Source organism: Ochotona princeps, chromosome 6 (assembly GCF_030435755.1).
Source record: "Ochotona princeps isolate mOchPri1 chromosome 6, mOchPri1.hap1, whole genome shotgun sequence".
In the NCBI taxonomy this organism is placed as follows: Eukaryota; Metazoa; Chordata; class Mammalia; order Lagomorpha; family Ochotonidae; genus Ochotona; species Ochotona princeps.
In genome coordinates, this window is record NC_080837.1 from 47,032,446 (window position 1) to 47,052,301 (window position 19,856).

At 53.5% G+C, this 19,856-nt stretch overlaps 1 protein-coding gene across 1 annotated transcript; it reads right to left on the reverse strand.

Moving 5' to 3' along the window:
- Positions 1-12,056: 12,056 nt before the first annotated feature.
- CEBPE (CCAAT enhancer binding protein epsilon) lies at positions 12,057-13,654 on the reverse strand. Its single transcript, XM_004584690.2, has 2 exons — positions 13,121-13,654; positions 12,057-12,592 (listed from the first exon to the last, which is right to left on the reverse strand). Exons 1-2 carry the CDS (start codon positions 13,637-13,639, stop codon positions 12,254-12,256), a joined length of 858 nt encoding a protein of 285 aa, XP_004584747.1. The 5' UTR covers positions 13,640-13,654; the 3' UTR covers positions 12,057-12,253.
- Positions 13,655-19,856: the final 6,202 nt, after the last annotated feature.

Sequence of the window (19,856 nt, forward strand, 5' to 3'; positions counted from 1 at the left end):
ATTAGGCCAAGTGCTTCAGTTTTCCCATCTGTGGAATGGGAATGGTTGTATTTATTTTAGAGTATTAAGAGAAGGGGATAGTTGTGAAGCATAGAGAACAGTTCATGGTAAATACTAACTCAAGGGCCAGCATTTTGGCACAGTAAATTAACCCACCACCTACACTGCTGGCATCCCCTATGGATACCTGACTCTCAACAGCTGGCTGTAATACTTCCAATCCAGCTCCCCGATAGTGTACCTGGAAAAGCAATGGAAGATGACCCAAGTACTTGGGCCCTACACTCATGTGGGAGACTCAGATAAAGTCCCAAGCCCTCAGCATCTTCCTAGCCCAGCCCCAGCCATTACAGCCATTTGGAGAGTGAACCATTGGACAGAAGATCTCTTATCTCTCCATCTTTGGCTTCCAAGTAAACAAACAAAAAAAATCTTTAAAAACTAAGTCAGGAGGGCTTGGCAGCGTGGCCTGGTGGCTAAGGTCCTTGCCTTGATCCCATATGGCCGCTGGTTCTAATCCCGGCAGCTCCACTTCCTCTCTATCTCTCCTCCTCTCAGTATATCTTTGTAATAAAAATTAAAAAAATAAATCTTAAAAAAAAAAAAACTAAGGAGACTGGCATGGTAGCTAAGTGGCTAAAATCCTCACCTTGGAAGAACTGAGATCCTATATGGGTGTTGGTTTGTATCTTGCTGTCCCACTTCCTTTCCAGCTCCCTGCTTGTGGCCTGGGAAAGCAGTTGAGGACGGCCCAAAGCCTTGGGACCCTGCACCTGCATGGGAAATCAGGAAGAAGCTCCTGGCTCCTGGCTTTGGATCAGCTCTGCTCCAGCGATTGTGATCACTTGGAGGTGAAAGATCTTTTTACCTCTCTCTCCTTCTCTCTGTATATCTGACTTTCTAATAAAAATAAATAAATCTTTTTTTAAAAAGTTCTAAGATCTGGAAAAAAAAGTCAAGCAAAGAATAATGCTACGCATACACTTTCAACTGAGATAACTTGGATCAACATGTAAAAATCTTTAGGGGACTCTTGTTCTTCCTGTTAGATGGGCCTAATCTTTCGTGCAAGTGTGTGCAGCCGACGCCCTATTCTTGGTGGAGGAAACACTCCAGGTTTGGATTTGTGTGAATTGCAGCCCCTTTGGCTGCTGCAGGTGCTCTGGGCCAGGTCCATAACCGCAGCTGGTGCTTTGCTGCCCCCTTGTGGTCACATTGAGACAGGGGGAGTGTTTTTTGTTTTGTTTATTTATTTATTTTTTTTTTTTAAGATTTATTTTTTATTTTTATTACAAAGTCAGATATACTAAGAGGAGGAGAGACAGAGAGGAAGTGGAGCTGCCGGGACTAGAACCAGCGGCCATATGGGATCAAGGCGAGGACCTCAGCCACTAGGCCACGCCGCCGAGCCCTTGTTTTGTTTATTTAACCTTGTCTTTAAAGAGAGGCCAAGGCAGAGACAGAGAGGGATCATCTGTCCTCTGGTTCACTGCCCACATGGCAGGTTTGGGCAGAAGCTGGAATCTCATCTGTGCCTATAAGATGAGAGGCAGGTGGCAAGTTCCTGGGCCATCTCCCCACTGCTTTCTCAGTAGCTGCTGCTGCTGCTGCTTTTTATAATAAACTTGTCTTTTAATCTCATTTTCTGGGAATTTTTTTGAGGGGGGCTTTAAGATTTTTTTTTATTGGAAAGGCAGATATAGAGAGGAGGAGAAACAGAGAGAATATCTTTCGTCTGATGATTCACTCCCCAAGCAATGGCTGGAGCACAGCCAGTCTGAAACTGGGAGCCACAAGCTTCCTCCTGGTCCCCCATGTGGGTGCAGAGTCCCAAAACTTTGGGCCATCCTCCACCGCTTTTCCATGCCATAGCAGGGAGCTGGATGGGAAGCGGAGCTGCTGGGATTAGAACTGATGCTTATATGGGATCCCGGGCATGTTCAAGGCGAGGACTTTAGCCATTAGGCTACCGCAACGGCCCCCCCACCCATTTGAAGTTACTGTGAACATTCTAATGTAATTCTTTCTTTTAAAAGATTTATTTCATTTTTATTGCAAAGTCAGATGTACACAGAGGAAGATCTTCCGTCCGATGATTCACTCCCAAAGTGACTGCAACGGCTGGTGCTGCACTGATCCATAGCCAGGAGCCAGGAACCTCCTCCAGGTCTCCCACGTGGGTGCAGGGTCCCAAGGCTTTGGGTCATCCTCGACTGCCTTCCCAGGCCACAACAGGGAGCTCTATGGGAATTGAATCAGCCAAGATATGAACCAGCACCCGCCCATGTTGGATCCAGGTGCATGCAAGGTGAGGACTTTACCACTAGGCTACCGCAGTAAGCCCCAAATAAGTATCTTTTAAAACCACTTTTCCACACATTTTTAAAATGCCCTTGTGTGTGTGTGTTTAAAGATTTATTTATTTTTTATTGAAAGGCGGATATACAGAGAGGAGGAGAGACAGAGAGGAAGATCTTCCATCTGATGATTCACTCCCCAAGTGACCGCAATGGCTGGAGCTGAGCCGATGTGAAGCCAGGAACCAGGAGTTTCTTCCGGGTCTCCCACGCAGGTGCAGGGTCCCGAAGCTTTGGGCCGTCCTGAACTGCATTCCCAGGTCACAAGCAGGGAGCTGGATGAGAAGTGGAGCTGCCGGGATTAGAACCGGCGACCATATGGGATCCTGGCGCACCCAAGGCGAGGACCTTAACCACTACACTATCGCATCGGGGCCAAAATAAATAAATCTTAAAAAAAAGAAGAAGAAAGAAATGAGACAGACACAAGACAAAGACCTTTGGAAACTGGTAGCTGGAGGGAAGTCCCCTCCTCTGAGGAACGAAGTCAACTTCGGAGGCTTTGCGCCTCAGTCTTTCATTGAACTGCTTGAGGAGTCCAATTGCAGGGCTTGATGTGGCACGGATGTTGGTAGCTGTGTCCCCGTGCTGCTGTTAGGCAGCTATGCTTGATGAAGAGGAAGTGACAGCCTGAGTACAGAAGCCAGTAGGTGATTGTCTCAAGGACATCTTAAAGCACACAGTCCTGTGACTGTGGATTGTTGCTCAGCTGTGGACCCTTGCCTGCAGGCCTTGACCTTGGCCTTGAACTTTTGCCCACTCACAGACCACGGCCCACAGAGTCTGACCTCGGTCTGGGCACCAGCAGTCTGTGACCTCAAGATTCCAGAAACAGGCTGCTCTGCTCTTCTTTATAAGTCACACTGTTATTTTTCACAAAACGCCTACGGCAAAGTAGGGCCCCCTAACTGCATCAGGCCACATCTGCTCTCTGCCTTCCCCACTACAAATCCTCTTGGACAAAAGCCTGCCCCCCTGCCCAGTCATCCTTTCCATCCCACATCCTCTGTTAAGCCCCAGCCCCAGATGGTGTCTGAGCTGCACCTGTTCCCAGGCAGCCAAGGCCCCCTGTCAGAAATCATCCCCCAGGGGCCCGGTGGCGTGGCCTAGTGGCTAAAGTCCTCACCTTGAATGCCCCAGGATCCCATATGGGCACCGGTTCTAATCCTGGCAGCTCCACTTCCCATCCAGCTCCCTGCTTGTGGCCTGGGAAAGCAGTCGAGGACAGACAAAGGCTTTGGGACTCTGCACCCGCGTGGGAGACCTGGAAGAGGTTCCTGGTTCCCGGTTTCGGATCGGCGCAGTACCAGCCATTGCGGCTCACTTGGGGAGTGAATCATTGGACGGAAGATCTTCTCTGTCTCTCCTCCTCTCTGTATATCTGACTTTGTAATAAAACAAATTAAAAAAAAAAAAAAAGAAAAAGAAATCATCCCCCAGGTCAGGCCGTTGTCACTCTAATTGTCATCATCATCAACTCGTGCTGGACACACCCCAGCTGAGCATTTCAACAGCCAGCTGCACTGTCTGTGCTCAGCAGCTAGGAACTGACATCTCCGAGCCCTCAGCCACCTGTTACAAGCCTTTCTCAGTTAGCGTCTTTTGCCTCTCTTCTCGTTCTTATTAAAAGAAGAGAAGTGCTTTTTCCTAAGAAGGTGAGTTTCCTCTGCTGCTCTGAATCCCACCTGCAGGAGATGGGGCTCGGCCACCTCAGTGCCTCCACCCCTAGATGAGGATGCCCTGCCCCAGCCTCTGCCCGGGGATGGGGAAAGGCCTGCTCTTGCGGTTGTGCATGAACTGGGCTCTCGGCGGGACTGCCTGCTGTTTACCAGACAAGCTCCTGCTCATTTTTTTTTTTAATTTATTTGAAAGGCAGAGTTACAGAGAAAGGGAAAAAGAGAGAGGGAGATCTTCCATTTGTTATTTTACCCTCTCAAATGGCCTGGGCTGGACCAGACCAAAACTAGGAGCCTGGAACTCCACCTGGGTGTCTCAGGTGGGTGCAACAGACTAAGCACCCACTGCTTTCTCAGGCTAATTAGCAGGGAACTATATCGAACTGGAACAGGTACTCATTTGAAGTAGTGTTGTAAACAGCAGCTTAACCCACTGTGCCACAATACAGGTCCTCTTGGACAAAAAGGTCTTTATTTTTGTCCAGGGGTCTTTAACATTTTAAAAAAAGTATTTATTTAGAGATTCAACTCAATGTCTCAGTGGTTAATCCTTGCCTTTTAAGCAGTGGCATCCCATATGAGTGCTGGTTCGTGTCCCAGCTGCTCCACTTCCTTTCCAGCTCCCTGCTTATGGCCTGGGAAAGCAGCGGAAGATGGCCCAAAGCCTTGAGATATTGCATCCACATGGGAGACCCAAAACAAGTCCCCAGCTCCTGGCTTCGAATTGTTTCAGCTCTGGCTGTTTGCAGCCACTTGGGGAGTGAACCAGCAGATGGATGATCTTTCTCTCTGTAAATCTGCTTTTCCAATTAAAAACAAAAAACCTTTTTTTTTTTTTTTAGACAAGTATTTATTTAAGTGGGAAGCAAAGAGAGAAAGAGAGCTTTCCTATGCTGGTTCTCTCCCCACATGTCCACATAGCTAGGCTTTGGCCATGCCAATATTGAGAGCCAGGAGTGCAGTTCAGGTCTCCCGCATAGATGGTAGGAACCCAGTCACTTGATTCAACCCCTGCTGCCTCCCAGGGTACACATGAGCAGGAAGCCAGAATTAGAAGTAGAACCTGGACTTGAACCCAGGCCCTCCGCTATGCGTTGCAGGCCTTCAGGCTCTTCCCCTTTCACTTGCTCACCTCTCGGACACCTGCTTCTGTTACTCCCTCCTATCAAAGCATGTGCCCTTGTTCGTATCTCCCCAGTCATCCCTTCTGTCTCACATCATGCAGAATGGTATCTGTCTGTGGTCCTTATTTATCTGTCACCTTCACCAATCTGTGAACCACACAAAGGCAGGGACCGGGGGCTGGTTCTGCGGTATGGCGGCCAGAGCCACTGCCTGTGGAACCAGTATCCTATTTGGAGGCCGGTTTGAGTTCTGGCTGCTTCAACTTACGATCCAGTTCCCTACCAGTGCTCTGGGGGAAGCAGCGGAGGATGGTCCAGTTGCTTAGGCTGCTGCATCCATGTGGGAGACCCGGAAGAAGCTCTTGATTCCTGGTTTCAGATCAGCTGAGATTTGGCCATTATGATCATTTGCAGCATGAAAAACCTCTCTCTCTCTTTCTGTGTAACTCTGCCTAGTAAATAAATGAATCTTTTGTTGGTTTTTAAGATTCATTTATTGGGCCCGGCGGCGTGGCCTAGCGGCTAAAGTCCTCGCCTTGAAAGCCCCGGGATCCCATATGGTGCCGGTTCTAATCCCGGCAGCTCCACTTCCCATCCAGCTCCCTGCTTGTGGCCTGGGAAAGCAGTTGAGGACGGCCCAATGCATTGGGACCCTGCACCCGCGTGGGAGACCCGGAGGAGGTTCCTGGTTCCCGGCTTCGGATCGGCACAGCACCAGCTATTGCGGCTCACTTGTGGAGTGAATCATCGGACGGAAGATCTTCCTCTTTGTCTCTCCTCTTTGTATATCTCACTTTGTAATAAAATAAATAAATCTTTAAAAAAAAAAGATTTATTTATTTTTATTACAAAGTCAAATATACAGAGAGGAGGAGAGATAGCTCGACTGCTTTCCTAGGCCACAAGCAGGGAGCTGGATGGGAAGTGTAGCTGCCGGGATTAGAACCGGTGCCCCCGGGCCCAATAAATGAATCTTAAAAACCAACAAAAACAATGGCAGAGACTGTCCTCTCTATTTCTCCTGTGACTCCTGCAGCAAGTTTCTGGCCTAGAGTAGGAGTTAGTTAAGTGTTGGTTGAGTGGGGGAATGAATGAATGGGTGGGTGGGTATGGAGAGAGCGCGCAGGAGTGAGCAAGGGTGAGAGACAAGACGGCAGCTGAGGGCAGCAGATGGCCAGAAACCAGAGACCCTGGACGCAGCTAGGGACAGAGGGAAGGACCCAGGGTAGGAGTTGTGTGCTAGACTCAAGATCCTTCCAGCTCCTTCCAGATCCCTCCAGATCCTTTGTGACTGGGCTTCCAGACCCCTGGTGGAACATCCAGGACCTTGTGAGGTTTGAAGGCAGGGCCGGTGGGTGGGGCTGGACTTTATCTTGGGGTACAGCCCTAACCTCAGATGGTGACAGAGCCGGTGCTAGCAGGGCTTTTGCAAACCGCCCCGATTGCAGCAGGCCAGCTGTCTCGCGCGCTTGTCTGGCGGGTGGGGCCTGAGCTTATCTCCGGAGTGCAGGACTAACCTCAGATGGTGACAAAGCGGGAGCCAGTGGGCTTTTTGCAAACCGTCCCGATTGCACAGAGCTGGATGGCCTGGCCAGGGGTGACGGTGCTTAGGTGTGGGTGGCCGAGGGACTTGGGACAGTTTGGGGCTCCTGGGTGAGGCTGAGCTTGTAGGGCTGCAGTCTCTGGAGAGCCTCAGGGCTGGGTTGTTTTCTAAAAGAGAAGTGGGAGGCTCTCACTCAAGCAGCAGAGTGTCCGACTAGGCAGCCCTCCTGTCTGGGGTCCTGGGGACATCCTGCTGCTCCCTGGAGTCAGCACTGAGGGCGGTGCAGAAAAACAGCAGGCGTTTCTTTTGGAAAAGGCCTAGTCTCTTCCTGCAGGGAAGGGTTCTCCCGTGCCGCTGAGGTTGCTCTGAGGCCTGGGCAAGTAGGCTGGGGGGTCCAGCTCAGGTCCACAGGTCCTAAGACGAGGAAGGGACCATCTGTGAGAGCACACAGGTCCCTCAGGCAGTCCTGCGGTCTCCTACACAACCCCTTCCATCCCATAGTCCTCACCTCAGTCAGCTTGGGGCAGGGTTGGGGGGTGGAGGTGAAGAGGCCCCTTTCCACCCATAACCCCCCGCCAGGGATCTTGCAACATTGGGATGGGGGCTGTGGGGGCCAGGCGTGTGGCAATCTGTTAGGGAGTGGGGGTAGGGAGGTGTGCACGACGAACCGGGGAGTGGTGGCTTTCACAAGCAGCTGCCGGCCTGACCTTGGCAGACTCACCTTGGGCAGCCTCCGCCCTCTTGGCAGTATCTCTTCACGTTCTTCCTTCTCCTTCGCAGCTTCCCTGCGGCCTAAGATTCTGTGTCTCAGCCCAGACCTCCCCACTAGGTCCCAGTTTTGCTCAAGCAGGACAAATAGGCCCAAGTGGTCTATCTTTGAAAGCAATGGGCTTTGCTTGTGCTTGGCTTACTGGGTACAAAGGGCCTTTCTCCAGACCGGGGCCTGGCCAACTGCCCCTCATTTTTGGCCATCTCCTTTCTCCAAGAGGGCAGCTCAGCCAAGCAGTGAAGGTGAGAGGAGCGGGGAAGGGCAGGGAAGCCCCCCTCCTCTTTCTCCTCCTCCTTCCCGCTGGCTGGCAATGGTTTTCTTGCCTGTCCCCTTCTTCTTCCTCCCAGCCGCCATGCATCGCTTTGTTTCTTTGCCTTGACCAGGACATCTGCCTATGTTTATCTTTGTTCCCTCCTCCCTCTACCCGTCTGCCCTCTGAGCAGTTTTCAGGTTTCAACCTCAGTGTCACTGCCTCACACCAGCTAAAATAACCTCCCTCCCTGCCTGTGGTCCCCAGTGAGCGTCACTGGAGTCCTGGGTGGAGGTGTGAATGAGCAGGACTCAGGAGATGGAGCTGGAGCTGACGCTTCTGCAGGGTGGGGGCTGCCTGGGGAGGTGGGCTACAGGAAGATGTGTACGGGCCCAGGAAGACTCGCAGAACCTCCTGGCCGTTGACTTTCTCTTCCTGCTCCTTCCCCTGAGAACCTGTTCAAAGGAAAAATACTCAGCCAATGCTTGTTGGATGAGTGGAAAGGAGTCGAGGTCAGTTTGAGAGCCTCATTCAGGAATGTGCTCAGAAGGGACTGGGGCGTGCTGGGGTTGCCCCCATGCCCCACGTCCCGTGCCACACCATGTGGGATCCTGTGGGGAGACAGGGATGTGGCTCTTGTCCGGCCAGAGAGCAGGTGTCAGGGAGGATATTGTGGCATGACTGATTAAGCTGCCACTTGCGGTGTCCGTGTCTCACAGCAGACAGCTGACTAGGACAGTTTGAGTCTAGTTCCTCTGCTTCCAATCCAACCTGCTGCTAATGCTCCTGGGAAAGCAGCGGATGGTGGCCCAGGTGCGTGGGTTCCTGCCGCTCACGTGGAAGACCGAAACGGAACTTCTAAGCGTTGGCTTTGGCACAGCCCAGCCCTGTTTGTTGTTGGCATTTGGGGAGTGAACCAGGGGAAGGAATTTTTTTTTTCTTTTTGACTTTTCAAGTAAGTAAATAAATAAAATTATTTTTAAAAGATGTATTTATTTGAAAGGCAGAGCTACAGAGAGAAAGGGAGAGACAGAAAGAGATCTTTCATCCTCTGGTTCACTCCCCAGGTGGCTGCCACAGCTGGAGCTGAGCCTATGTGAAGCCAGGAGCCAGGAGCATCTTCCGGGTCTCCCACGCAGATGCAGGGTCTCAAGGCTTTGGGCCATCCTCAGCTGCTTTTCCGGGTCACAAGCAAGGAGCTGGATGGGAAGTAGAAAAGCCGCGACTTAACCAGTGTCCATATGGGATGCCAATGCCACAGGCAGTAGCTTTACCTGCTACACCAGAGTGCTGACCCCATAAATAAAAACTTTAGGACCAAAAAAAAAAAGAAGTGGAATCCTTGACTATGGGTCAGGCATTTTGGCCTTGTGGCTAGGATACCACTCACAACGCTTGTGTTTCTTTTCAGAGTACCTGGTTTCAGTTCTGGTTCCGCTCCTGGCTCCAGGTTCCTACTAATGTGTATCCTGGAGAGCAGTGGGCCCTGCCACTCCCGTGGGAGACCCCGGAGTTCCCAGCTCGTGGCTGTGAGCCCAGCTGTTCTGGACATTTAGAGCTTCAACTAGTGGATGGGAATTCTCTTCTCTCTCTCTCTCTCTTTTTTTACTCTGCCTCACAAATAAATAATTACAAACTTAGAACGGACAGAAAATCACTGGAAAGTCTCTGCCTACTTGGGAGTTGCTGGGTGGGTGGGTGGAGCACATTTCAGAGCTATGGGAACAAGCTGGGTGTTGATGCTGAAGCAACCCACCTCCCCTCATCCAGAACCTTGAAGAGCAGCAGGCCAGGGGCAGTGGGCTTGGACGGACGGGAGGAAATCCGGAGGTTGAGTCACCACCGTGTTCTGTGCAAACCCCTCCTTATGCAACCTGTGCCTTTGAGCTGAAAGGAAGGTGCGGGATTCTCCCGGGCGCCCGCAGAGGCCAGCACCTTCCCCTTCCGAACTTGGACAACAAGTACATGTGTGCCCGCCAAAACAGACTTGGGGCAGAGGCCCAGGACACAGAGAAGGGAGTGATGGTGCTCCGAGGCCTGGGGGCAAAGGAAGGAAGGGGACTAGGACCTGGGAGAGGGACACGGGCCTGGTGCCCACGGCCGCCTGAGATGTGGGAAGGCCCTGCCGTTGGGGATGTGGAGGCGAGAAAGACAAATAGAGAGAGAAGGCCCAGGATGGTCTCTGCTTCTCAGGAAGTCACTCTTTGGTATCTAATTCAACAGTCACCTAGGAACCTGAGACTTTAGCACCCCCTCGGCTCTATCGCAACACCCCCCACACCAAGGGGCGGTTATGGTCATCTATTTTAAAAAGTTGTTTAATTTTTAAATTTTTTTAAGATTTATTTTATTATTTTTTTTAATTGGAAAAGCAGACGTACAGAGAGGAGGAGAGAAAGAGAGGAAGATCTTCCCTCTGTTGATTCATACCCCACGCGGCAGCAATGGCTGGTGCTGCACCAATCTGAAGCCAGTAGCCAGGAGCTATTCCGGGTCTCCCAAGCGGGTGCAGGGTCCCAAGGCTTTGGGCCATCCTCCACTGCTTTCCCAGGCCACAAGCAGGGAGTTGGTTGGTAAGTGGGACTGTGGGATTAGAACCGGCACCCATATGGGATCCCGGCACATGCAAGTCAAGGACTTTAGCTGCTGGGCTACTGCACCAGGCCCTATTTTTATTTTAGTTTTTAATTTTTAAAGGCAAAGGTAGAGAGAGAGATTTTTCTTTTTTTAAAATTAAAAAAAATTGTTTTTATTGCTAAGTCAGATATACAGAGAGGAGGAGAGACAGAGAGGAAGATCTTCCATCCAACGATTCACTCCCCAAGTGACTGCAACGGCCGGTGCTGTCCCGATCCAAAGCCAGGAACCAGGAACTTCTTCCAGGTCTCCCACATGGGTGCAGGGTCCCAAGGCTTTGGGCCATCCTCAACTGCCTGCCTAGGCCACAGCAGGGAGCTGGATGGGAAGTGGGGCTGCTGGGTCACTAACTGGTACCTGTATGGGATGCCAGCATTATAAACAGCGGCTTTGTCTGTAAGACCATTGTACGACCCTCAGGATCGCGTATTGAATGTGGCCCACGGCCGGCCTTACAATTCCCCCCATCGCCATGCTGCTTGATCTTGAGCAAGGGTATAAGAGTACTGACAGGTGAGAAGCAGAGGGCAGGAGAGGGTGTCAGTGACCTCTCGCCTCCTGTCTGGGCCCGCCCTGCTTCACCTGTGCTGTGTGGCTCCTGTTGCCCTGCTTGTGTGAGGGCAGAGCCCACTGCTGAGCTCCACTTCCCATGCCTGAGGACGCTGGCTTGCTGGCTGCTTGTGTACCAGACCCTCTGCAGTTTGGTGCCTCTGGGTGAGTCCTCACCCCTAGGCACCAGCCCTGAGGCCCCATTCCTGGCCCTGCATCAGGAGCAATGTAGAGAGCTCTGGTTATAGTGAAGTGAAATCATAGACCACATGCACACATCCTGTGTGCCCGGGCCCTGCCTGCTACCAACACTACCCTGCAGTGAGCTAGGCGCTCCATGGACGCCCATTCTGCAGAGGAGGCAACGGGCGCCGGGGAGAAGTCACTGGCTCTATGCCAGACCGCGAGTAAGCAGCAGACTGAGGCAACTCTGCTGCCTCTTGGGCTACAGTCCTCTTAACACCCTCCTCTTCCTCCTTACCCATGTTCTCCAACAGCCCTCGAGATCTTCTGTGGGCCTGTGGGGGAATGGGGGTATGAGGGGCCGGGCCAGGGGTGGGATGGGATGGGAGCTGGTGGGTGGGGACAGTGATCAGCAGTTGTCAGTCTGGTAGGTGAGGCTGTGGGGCTGGAGGGTACAGGACTAAGACAGGAGCTAAGGGGGGCGGGGTGGAGTGGAATGAATGCAGTCACACCCCTCAGGGATGTTGCCTTGTGTCTGGGAAGAGACACAGACCTGGGATCTGCAGGCCTGATCACAGGAGTGTGGGGTGCTGGACCCACCCTAGAAGCTACTGGAACAAGGGACCCAGAGACTGCTCCATGTCCTCTGTGTGTACATGTGCAAATGTGTGTGTGGGGGGGTTGGGATTGTGGGGGCTGGGTGATGCCTTGAGCAACCAGAAAGAGCAGGGGAGGTCCTGGAAGGTGTGTATGGGAGAGGGGCAGGGTGGCAGGCAGATGGCCTGACCCTGGGTGCAACGCAGGGCAGTGAAGAAACAGATCAGTATTCCCACAGACCCATCTCAGTGCCAAAGCAACAGGGATCCAGCCCCAACCCCCCCGCAGCCCCAGGTCCTTGAGGCCTCTTGTAACACATGTGCAACACACACACACACACACATACACACACACACAACCAGTCCCAGCCTCCAGGCACGGTGTAGCTTTATTCAGCTTCACAGTCACCAACCCGGGTCCTGCCCCGACCTTTCCAGCCCTCGGCCATCCGTCCACAGTCAATGTCTCGGGCTCAAGCTCTAGGGCCATCCTGGTCTTGTCGCCTGGCCATGCCAGAGCAGCTCAGCCGCTGCCACCCGCCCACAGTCCATCATCCACCCGCGGGGGTTCAGCTGCAGCTCCCGACGCCCTTGATGAGGTTGGCGGCCTCGGGGATCTGGCGGAAGACATTGCGCAGGGTGTCCAGCTCCTGCGTGAGCTGCTCCACGCGGCTGCGGAGGCGCTCGTTCTCCGCCATATACTCCAGCACCTTCTGCTGCGTCTCCAGGATGCGTCGCTTGGCCTTGTCTCGGCTCTTGCGCACGGCGATGTTGTTACGCTCGCGCCGCAGCCGGTACTCCAGGCTGTCTTTGTTCACTGCCTTCTTGCCCTTGTGCGAGGGGCCAGCCGGGGAGGGCGCCTTGAGGAGGGGGCTGCAGGGAGGCGCTGCGGCTGCGGCCAAGGGGGCCTGGTGGGGAAGGCGCGGGAGAGGTGAGGAAGGGGCCGAAAAGTGGAGGTGGAGCAGGAGTCCGAGCATCCAGGGCGCCGCTTGGGAGCATGGAACAAATGCAGGACATGGTAGAGCCAGCTCCCCAAACAGCTGGAGGACCTCAGGACACAGGGCTTCTGCTTGGGACCCAAAGCCCTGCCCCTCGCTGGGGACTTGCCCCTAACTCCCAGTCTCTGACCAGCACAGGCATCTGCTTTTCTAGAAACAGGCAGTGGAGTACAGCAGGAGGGAGAAGTGGAGAAGCCAGTGGAGGATGGGGCGGTGGTGGTTATGGCGAGGGGCAAGATCAGGGAGATCATGAGCCTGAAGTTTAGGGTCTTGGTTCAGCATTGAGCACAGAGTACTTGAGAGTCGGACAGTTTCACAGAGCGACTTCTAACATGATCTCCAGTGGCAGCCAGGCTCTGCCCTACCCCTCAGCATGGCCCCCTTCTGCAGCGCTCCCCACCCCCCAGAAGGCAGGGAGAAGAACTGGTCAGCTCTTACCTTGAGGACGCGCAGGGGATGGCCCGGTGCCGGTAGGCTTGGAGGCAGGTGCATGGCCGTCTGCCCGCAATGTGCCACTTGGTACTGCAGGGGATTGTAGCTGCCACCTCGGCTGCCACCCCGGCTGCCCTCGGGTCCCCGAGGCTCCTCCTTCACGGCCACAGCTCTGGGGTCGTAGCTTCCCGGGCTGCTGTTGTAGATTCCTTGCCCCAACACCTTCCTGTCCGGGCCGAAGTTGTGCGAAGGATAGGCGAAGGACCTGGGGTCAGCCGACAGGTAGTGGGGGAAGGCAGGGCTCCCTGGCCCCTTCAGGCCGCGGGCCTCCGGGACCGGCTTCATGGCAAAGAGATCGGACAGGAGCTGCTCTTCCCCAGATTCGATGTAGGCCGAGAGATCGATGGAGGCTTCATGCTCACACATGTCCCCCAGCTCCCCCGGCCCGGCAGCTCGGCCCCCTGGGAACTCGAGTGGCTGCTGGCTGCCCCTGGGCTCGCACTCGTAGTAGGTCCCGTGGGACATGGCTGGCCCGCCCCCTGGGCTCCCCTCCCCCACCCTGCACCCCTGGGGATGCTCAGTCTGCCCTCTCTCTATCACCCCCTGCCCTAGATCTGCCCCAGATCTGTCCTCTCCGCGCTCCTGAGTGGCCTCTCTCCTCCCTCCTCAGCTCTGCTTCCTTTTCCTTCCTCTGTAGTCAATGTCTCTCTTCTCTTCCCTTTTTTCCCCCCTTCTCTCTCTCTCCCTGGGTTGACTCAGGGAGGGGCAGGGCGCACCCAGGGGGAGGGATGCCCGGCCTTCCACCAAGGGCAGCTGTGGTCTGGTTGGTTAACAGTTGGGGGGCTGGGGGGAAGCATTTTTTGGCCAGGTGCAAGCCAGGACTCTGGCCATGCCCAGAGCTGATGCTTCTGGGACACCCCCCCCCCCCCCCGCCCCGCATTCTCCATGCTGAGCTCTGGACATGGCAGATCCTCCTTGCTGAAGGCAACACCGAACTCTTGAGTGTCTTCCTCCTTCTGACTTCCAGAAAGTTTTGTGCAGAATCAAATGCCAAGTCAGGGCACATGGAGCAAACCCTCTTCCAAGTGCCAACCCAAGCTTGCTCTGGGTTCCTCCCTGGGCACGCCTTCCACAACCCCCCCCCCCATGCAGTGCTGAGTTCCACCTACCTCCCCTCCACCCCCACCAACAAGCCCAGTTCCTTCTGTAGTCCCGCCTCCCATAGCTGCTTGTTGAGGTGCAGGGGTGGGGTGGTTTAGGAAGCACTGGTGGGTCCTGGGAGCAAGCCACATAGTGGGGGCCCACCCTGGGCCAGAGAATGCTCACTGACTGGGAGTCTGCAGAGCATCTGTGCTATTGCCCAAGTGCTCATGGGAGTTTCTGATAGTGGGGCACAGTCTCTGCCTGCCTGGGCTTGGCCAAGGTGCCTGGGCAGGTGCCAAGGTGCCTGGCACTCCAGTCCCCAGGCTAGCTGCTGTCTCTTCTGGCAGCCCTGGTGCCTCCTCCCAGTTGCAGTGCACTACAAGAGGCTCTGGCTGGCACTTGGCACCCCCCCACTGCCCTGGGCCCGAGGCCTGCCCACTGCTTCCTGTGCCCTGGGCTGCAGGCCTCGGGAGCTTGCTACTGCAGCTCGGCTGGGAGCCTCTCCTTTGCTGTGGCCGTTCTGTGACCTCCGGAGTGTCTCCTGGGTCCACTTCCTCTTGCGGGGTGCGAGGTTGTCATCCCCTCTTCTGGGGTTTGGTTTCAGTGTCCTGTGGAGAAGCCTACCGCTACTCCTTCACAGCCCTTGGATGCTTTTAATTTTTTTTTTTTCTTTCTTTTTCAAAAATAAGGGAAAGGGGCTGTAGCATGGCAATTAAGCCACAACTTGGGGCGCCCACATGCTGGCTCAAGTTCTAGCTGTTCCCGCTGCCAATCCAACTTCTGACTGATGTGTCCCAGGAGGCCTGGCTGACAGCTCAAGGGATTGAGATTCTGCCACACGTGGGAGACCCACATGGTTTTCTCAGCTCCTGATTTTGGTCTGGCTGTTGCAGATGTTTGGGAAATGAACTGGCAGTGGAAGGAAGGTCTCTCTCTCTACCTGTCACTCTACCTTTCAAGCAGGTGAGGGGCCAGCACCATGGCTTAACAAGCTAATCCTCTACCTTCCATCGCTGGCATCCCTTACGGGCACTGGATTGTATCTCAGCTGCTCCACTTCTCACCCAACAACCTTCCTGTGGCCTGGAAAAGCAGCAGAGGTTGACCCAAAGCCTTGGGACCCTGTACCCACTTTGGAAAACCATTGCAGCCATTTGGGGAGTAAACTAGCAGATGGAAGATCTTTCCCTTTGTCTCGCCTTCTTTCTGTAAATCTACCTTTCTGATAAAAATAAAAAAAAAATCTTTCCAAAAAAATGAGCATTAAAATTTATTTTGATGCTTGTTTGAATGAAAGTGAGAGCTTCCACTCACTGGTTTGCCCCTCAAATGCATGAACATCTAGGGCAGAGCTAGGCTGAAGCCAGGAGCAAGGAACTCACTCAATTCTCCCAGATGCACATTACTAACAGGAAGCCAGAATGGAGGGAGAGTTGCCGGGTAATGGATACAGGTGGCTCCAGCAATGACCTAACTGCTGTGCCCTTACTCCACCCAATGGTCTAGAACTAGTGCCTCCACAATGAAATCAACATCTCAGAACCATTGAAACCACTTACGTAGTACCCTTGGAACAGGCTCCACATCGGGGACCCTAGGATGATATCGAGTGACTGTCCCACATCCTCGCATACTGGTGTCGTTAGGCTGCTGGGTCAGTCCTCTCTTCCTCTCCCCTCTTCTCTCAGAAACAGGAAAAATAAAAAGGAAGGTTGGAAGCAGTTGTCTCATCCATTTTTCCCCATTCCTGGACCCTTCCCACCCTGGTTGGTGGTTCACATGGCCATGCATCCTTCTCAACCATATAAACATCAAAAATAAAGTCAATCTATCATACATAAGAAAGAACTGGTGGCTCCACTCCCCCACTCCTTCTTTTTGGAGGCACTTTTTATTTATTTATTCATTATTTGAAAGGCAGATTAAAAACTTAAAACATTTTAAAAAGATGTATTTATTTTCTTTTTTTTTTTTAAAGATTTATTCATTTTATTACAGCCAGATACACACAGAGGAGGAGAGACAGAGAGGAAGATCTTCCGTCCGATGATTCACTCCCCAAGTGACCGCAACGGCCAGTGCGCACTGATCCGAAGCCGGGAACCTGGAACCTCTTCCGGGTCTCCCACGCGGGTGCAGGGTCCCAATGCATTGGGCCGTCCTCGACTGCTTTCCCAGGCCACAAGGCCATGGTGCCGGGCCCAGTTTTTATTATTATTGACATAGCTGAGAGGGATGTATGCTCATGTGGGCCTCTGATTAGGGTGGAGAGGGTAGAAGTATGGAGGAAAGTTGCTGGGACAAATGTTTCAGTTCTTTTTATTGTGCTGGTCTGCTGGGGGCTGAGGAGGGGAGTGGGCTGCTTCTTGCTGTCAAACTATATCAGCACTCAAGGGAGTGGGAGATGGTCCTTTGATGTCACCTTAAAAACCCTGATGTGGGGAAGAATGTTCCAAGGTTATTACCTGAGTGGGTTTGGTAGTTCTGAGATGTCACTGGCTTTGTTGCACTGAGGTTGATGACATTTTTCCAAGGCTGACCAAGCCCACCCTGTGTGCATCCTTAGACCCAGACACTTGCTGCAAAACATGGGCAAGACAGTTGTCCAAACTGTTTCACTTTCTATCCCTTTATGAGGCACTCAACATCCTCTGCTGGCCTAGATGAACTGGCTGTCACATCCTCCATGTGCATTTGAGCATGCTGTCCACTGCACAGGCATCCGTAGCTGAGGAGGCCCAGTTCTGATACATGCTGTGCAAGGTTCGGACCACGTATCTTGTGATTTTCCCTGTGGCCAGGACTTGAGTGTAGCAATCTGTTGGGGACTCCCCTAAGAAACCTTGCCTAGGGTGACCTCAGACTTTGATGTATGCCAGCTAGTGCAGGGTCAGGTGTGGTCTGTCACCTGCACCAGCCAACGCACACACCCATGGGTGCAGCTGCCTGGTCAGTTCAGCTCCCAGCCCCATCTTTCTTTTTTTTTTTTTTTTAAGATTTATTCATTTTATTACAGCTAGATACACACAGAGGAGGAGAGACAGAGAGGAAGATCTTCCGTCCGATGATTCACTCCCCAAGTGAGCCGCAACGGGCCGATGCGCGCCGATCCGAAGCCGGGAACCTGGAACCTCTTCCGGGTCTCCCACGTGGGTGCAGTGTCCCAGTGCATTGGGCCGTCCTCAACTGCTTTCCCAGGCCACAGGCAGGGAGCTGGATGGGAAGTGGAGCTACCGGGATTAGAACCGGCGTCCATATGGGATCCCGGGGCTTTCAAGGCGAGGACTTTAGCCGCTAGGCCACGCCGCCAGGCCCCAGCCCCATCTTTCACATGAACTGACAGGTGCTGTGGCCTAGCCCAGCCCACCCCAGATTTAGCCCAAATGCCAGACTGACCTGCCCCCAGTCCTGGTCCTCATGCTCACCAGTGGAAGCAGCAGGGGAATCTCTGAAGTTCTTCTGTCAGACCTGCTCCCAGACCTGGGTCCTGTGAGTGCCAACAGGTGCTGAGGCTTAGTCTGAGATGGCCCACCCCATGTCTTGGCATTTGCCAGCAGGTACTACAGCCTAGCCCAGCCTGGCCACCCCTCAGCCCCAGTCCACATGCATGCTGATAGGTACTGCAGCCTTGCCCAATCGGGTCTGCCCATAGCCCTGGCTCTCACACTCACCAATGGGAGCTGCAACCTGGCAGGGGAGTCTCCAAAGCTCCCCTGCCAGGCCGGTTCCCAGTCCTGGATCTTACATGAGCTGGTGGGAACTTCAGCACGGCCTGGCATAGAGTGCTCCCAGTCTTAGCCCTTGCTAGCAGGTGTCTAGCCCAGCCGGGTGTGGTCCACACCCTGTCCTGATTCTTGTGCTGTAAGTAGGTGCTATGGCCTAGCCCAAACTACCAGGCTTGCTCCCAGCCCTGGGTCTCATGTGTGCCAGTGGGTGCTGTAGCCCTGCTTGGCTTAATCTGCCCTCAGTCATGGCCTTTGCATATGTCAGTGGGTACTGCAGCCTGGTACAGCCCAAACTCCTCCCAGTCCTGCCTGGCTCCTGCGAATGTCAGGTGAGCTCCTGTCAGGTGATTTCTGTATTCCAGGCAGGCTTGGCCTGTCATCACCCCCAGCTCTCACACAAACCGGTAGGTCTTACAGAAACAAGTCTTCAAGTCCCCCATAGAATATGTCCCCATTTCCAGTTCTCTAGTGTTTGGGTGCTGCAGCCCAACCTGACATGGCCTAATCCCTGCTCCAATACCTTCTTTTTTTTTTTTTAACACTTTCACGTATTACTGCAGCCCACCCCCCTCCAGGCATGTGCCCCAGCCCCAACTTTTGTGTGAGTCAGCAGCCAGCGGGTTGCTTTCCTAGGCCATAAGCAGGGACCTGGATGAGAAGTGGAGCAGCTGGGACCTGAGCCAACACCCACACGGGATCCTGGCAACACAGGGTGGAGGGTTAGCCTGATAGGCCATCGTGCTGGTCCATGAAAGGTAGATTTCCAGAGAGAAATCTCCTATCTGCTGGAGCATTCCCAAATAGCCACAATGACCAGAGCTAGGCCAGTCTGAAGTCAGGAACCAGGAGCTTCTTCTGAGTCTCTCATGCGGGTGCAGGGGTCCAGCCATCTGGGCCAGGCCATTAGCAGAGAGCTTGATCAAAAGTGGACCAAGCAGGACTTGAACCTCCATGACTGCCAGCAGAGCAGGCAGAGCCCTAACCTACTATGCCATGGCACCAGTCTCTGGCGGCACCTTTTATGGCCCTGCTTTGCCCTGTTGGATTTCCTTTCCGAACAAACTGCAGGTCTAGTAAGGGACAAGAGGACACAGAGAACCGTGTAACTGCTCTTCTGACAACAGCAAATGCTGTGGTTGCTGTGAGGGGCAGCAGGTTTATAAGTCAGGCATGCCGGGGCCAGGTGAACGGGTCACTGTGAGGTACACACGGTGGGATCATCACCAGGGCAAGTCGGGCAAGTTAGCTCTTTAGCACCCTCTTTCTCATCATCCCTGGAACCTCTGATCTACTCTTTGGGGTTTTCTGCTCAGGGCTGGAGGTGCGGCCAGATGTGCTTTCTCTTGAAGTCCTGGCTGGCATGGAAAAGGAGATTGCCATCCAGAAATAAATCTCCGTTGGGGAAATTTCTCCCTTCCGTCTTCAACTCTACCCAGGAGATACCAGAGCCGAGTGACTTCAGTCCGGCATCAATGCCTGTGTGGACCACCAGGTGGCAATGCAGGCACGAGATTCCAGCCAGGGCGGCTGTGATTGGAAATCGCGTGGACAGCAGAGGGCGGGCTCCCCCAAGCCCTGGCACTCCCGGGGGCCTCTGGCAGGAGGAAGGAGAAGCATGGCCGAAAGGGTGGCTTAGTGGACAGTTACCGGGCACTGGGCAGGTTGGGGAGCCCGGGGCTAGGGTCTCACATCCAGGAGAAATTCTCCCGCTCCCCTACTTGGAAATAACAATAATGGCAAAGTCTTGCATTTTCTGATAAACTAGGCTTTTTCTTTTTACAAAAAGATCATTTACTTTGAAAGTCATTTACTTTGAGGTCCCAGCAGCGTGGCCTAGTGGCTAAAGTCCTCGCCTTGAGCACCCCGGGATCCCA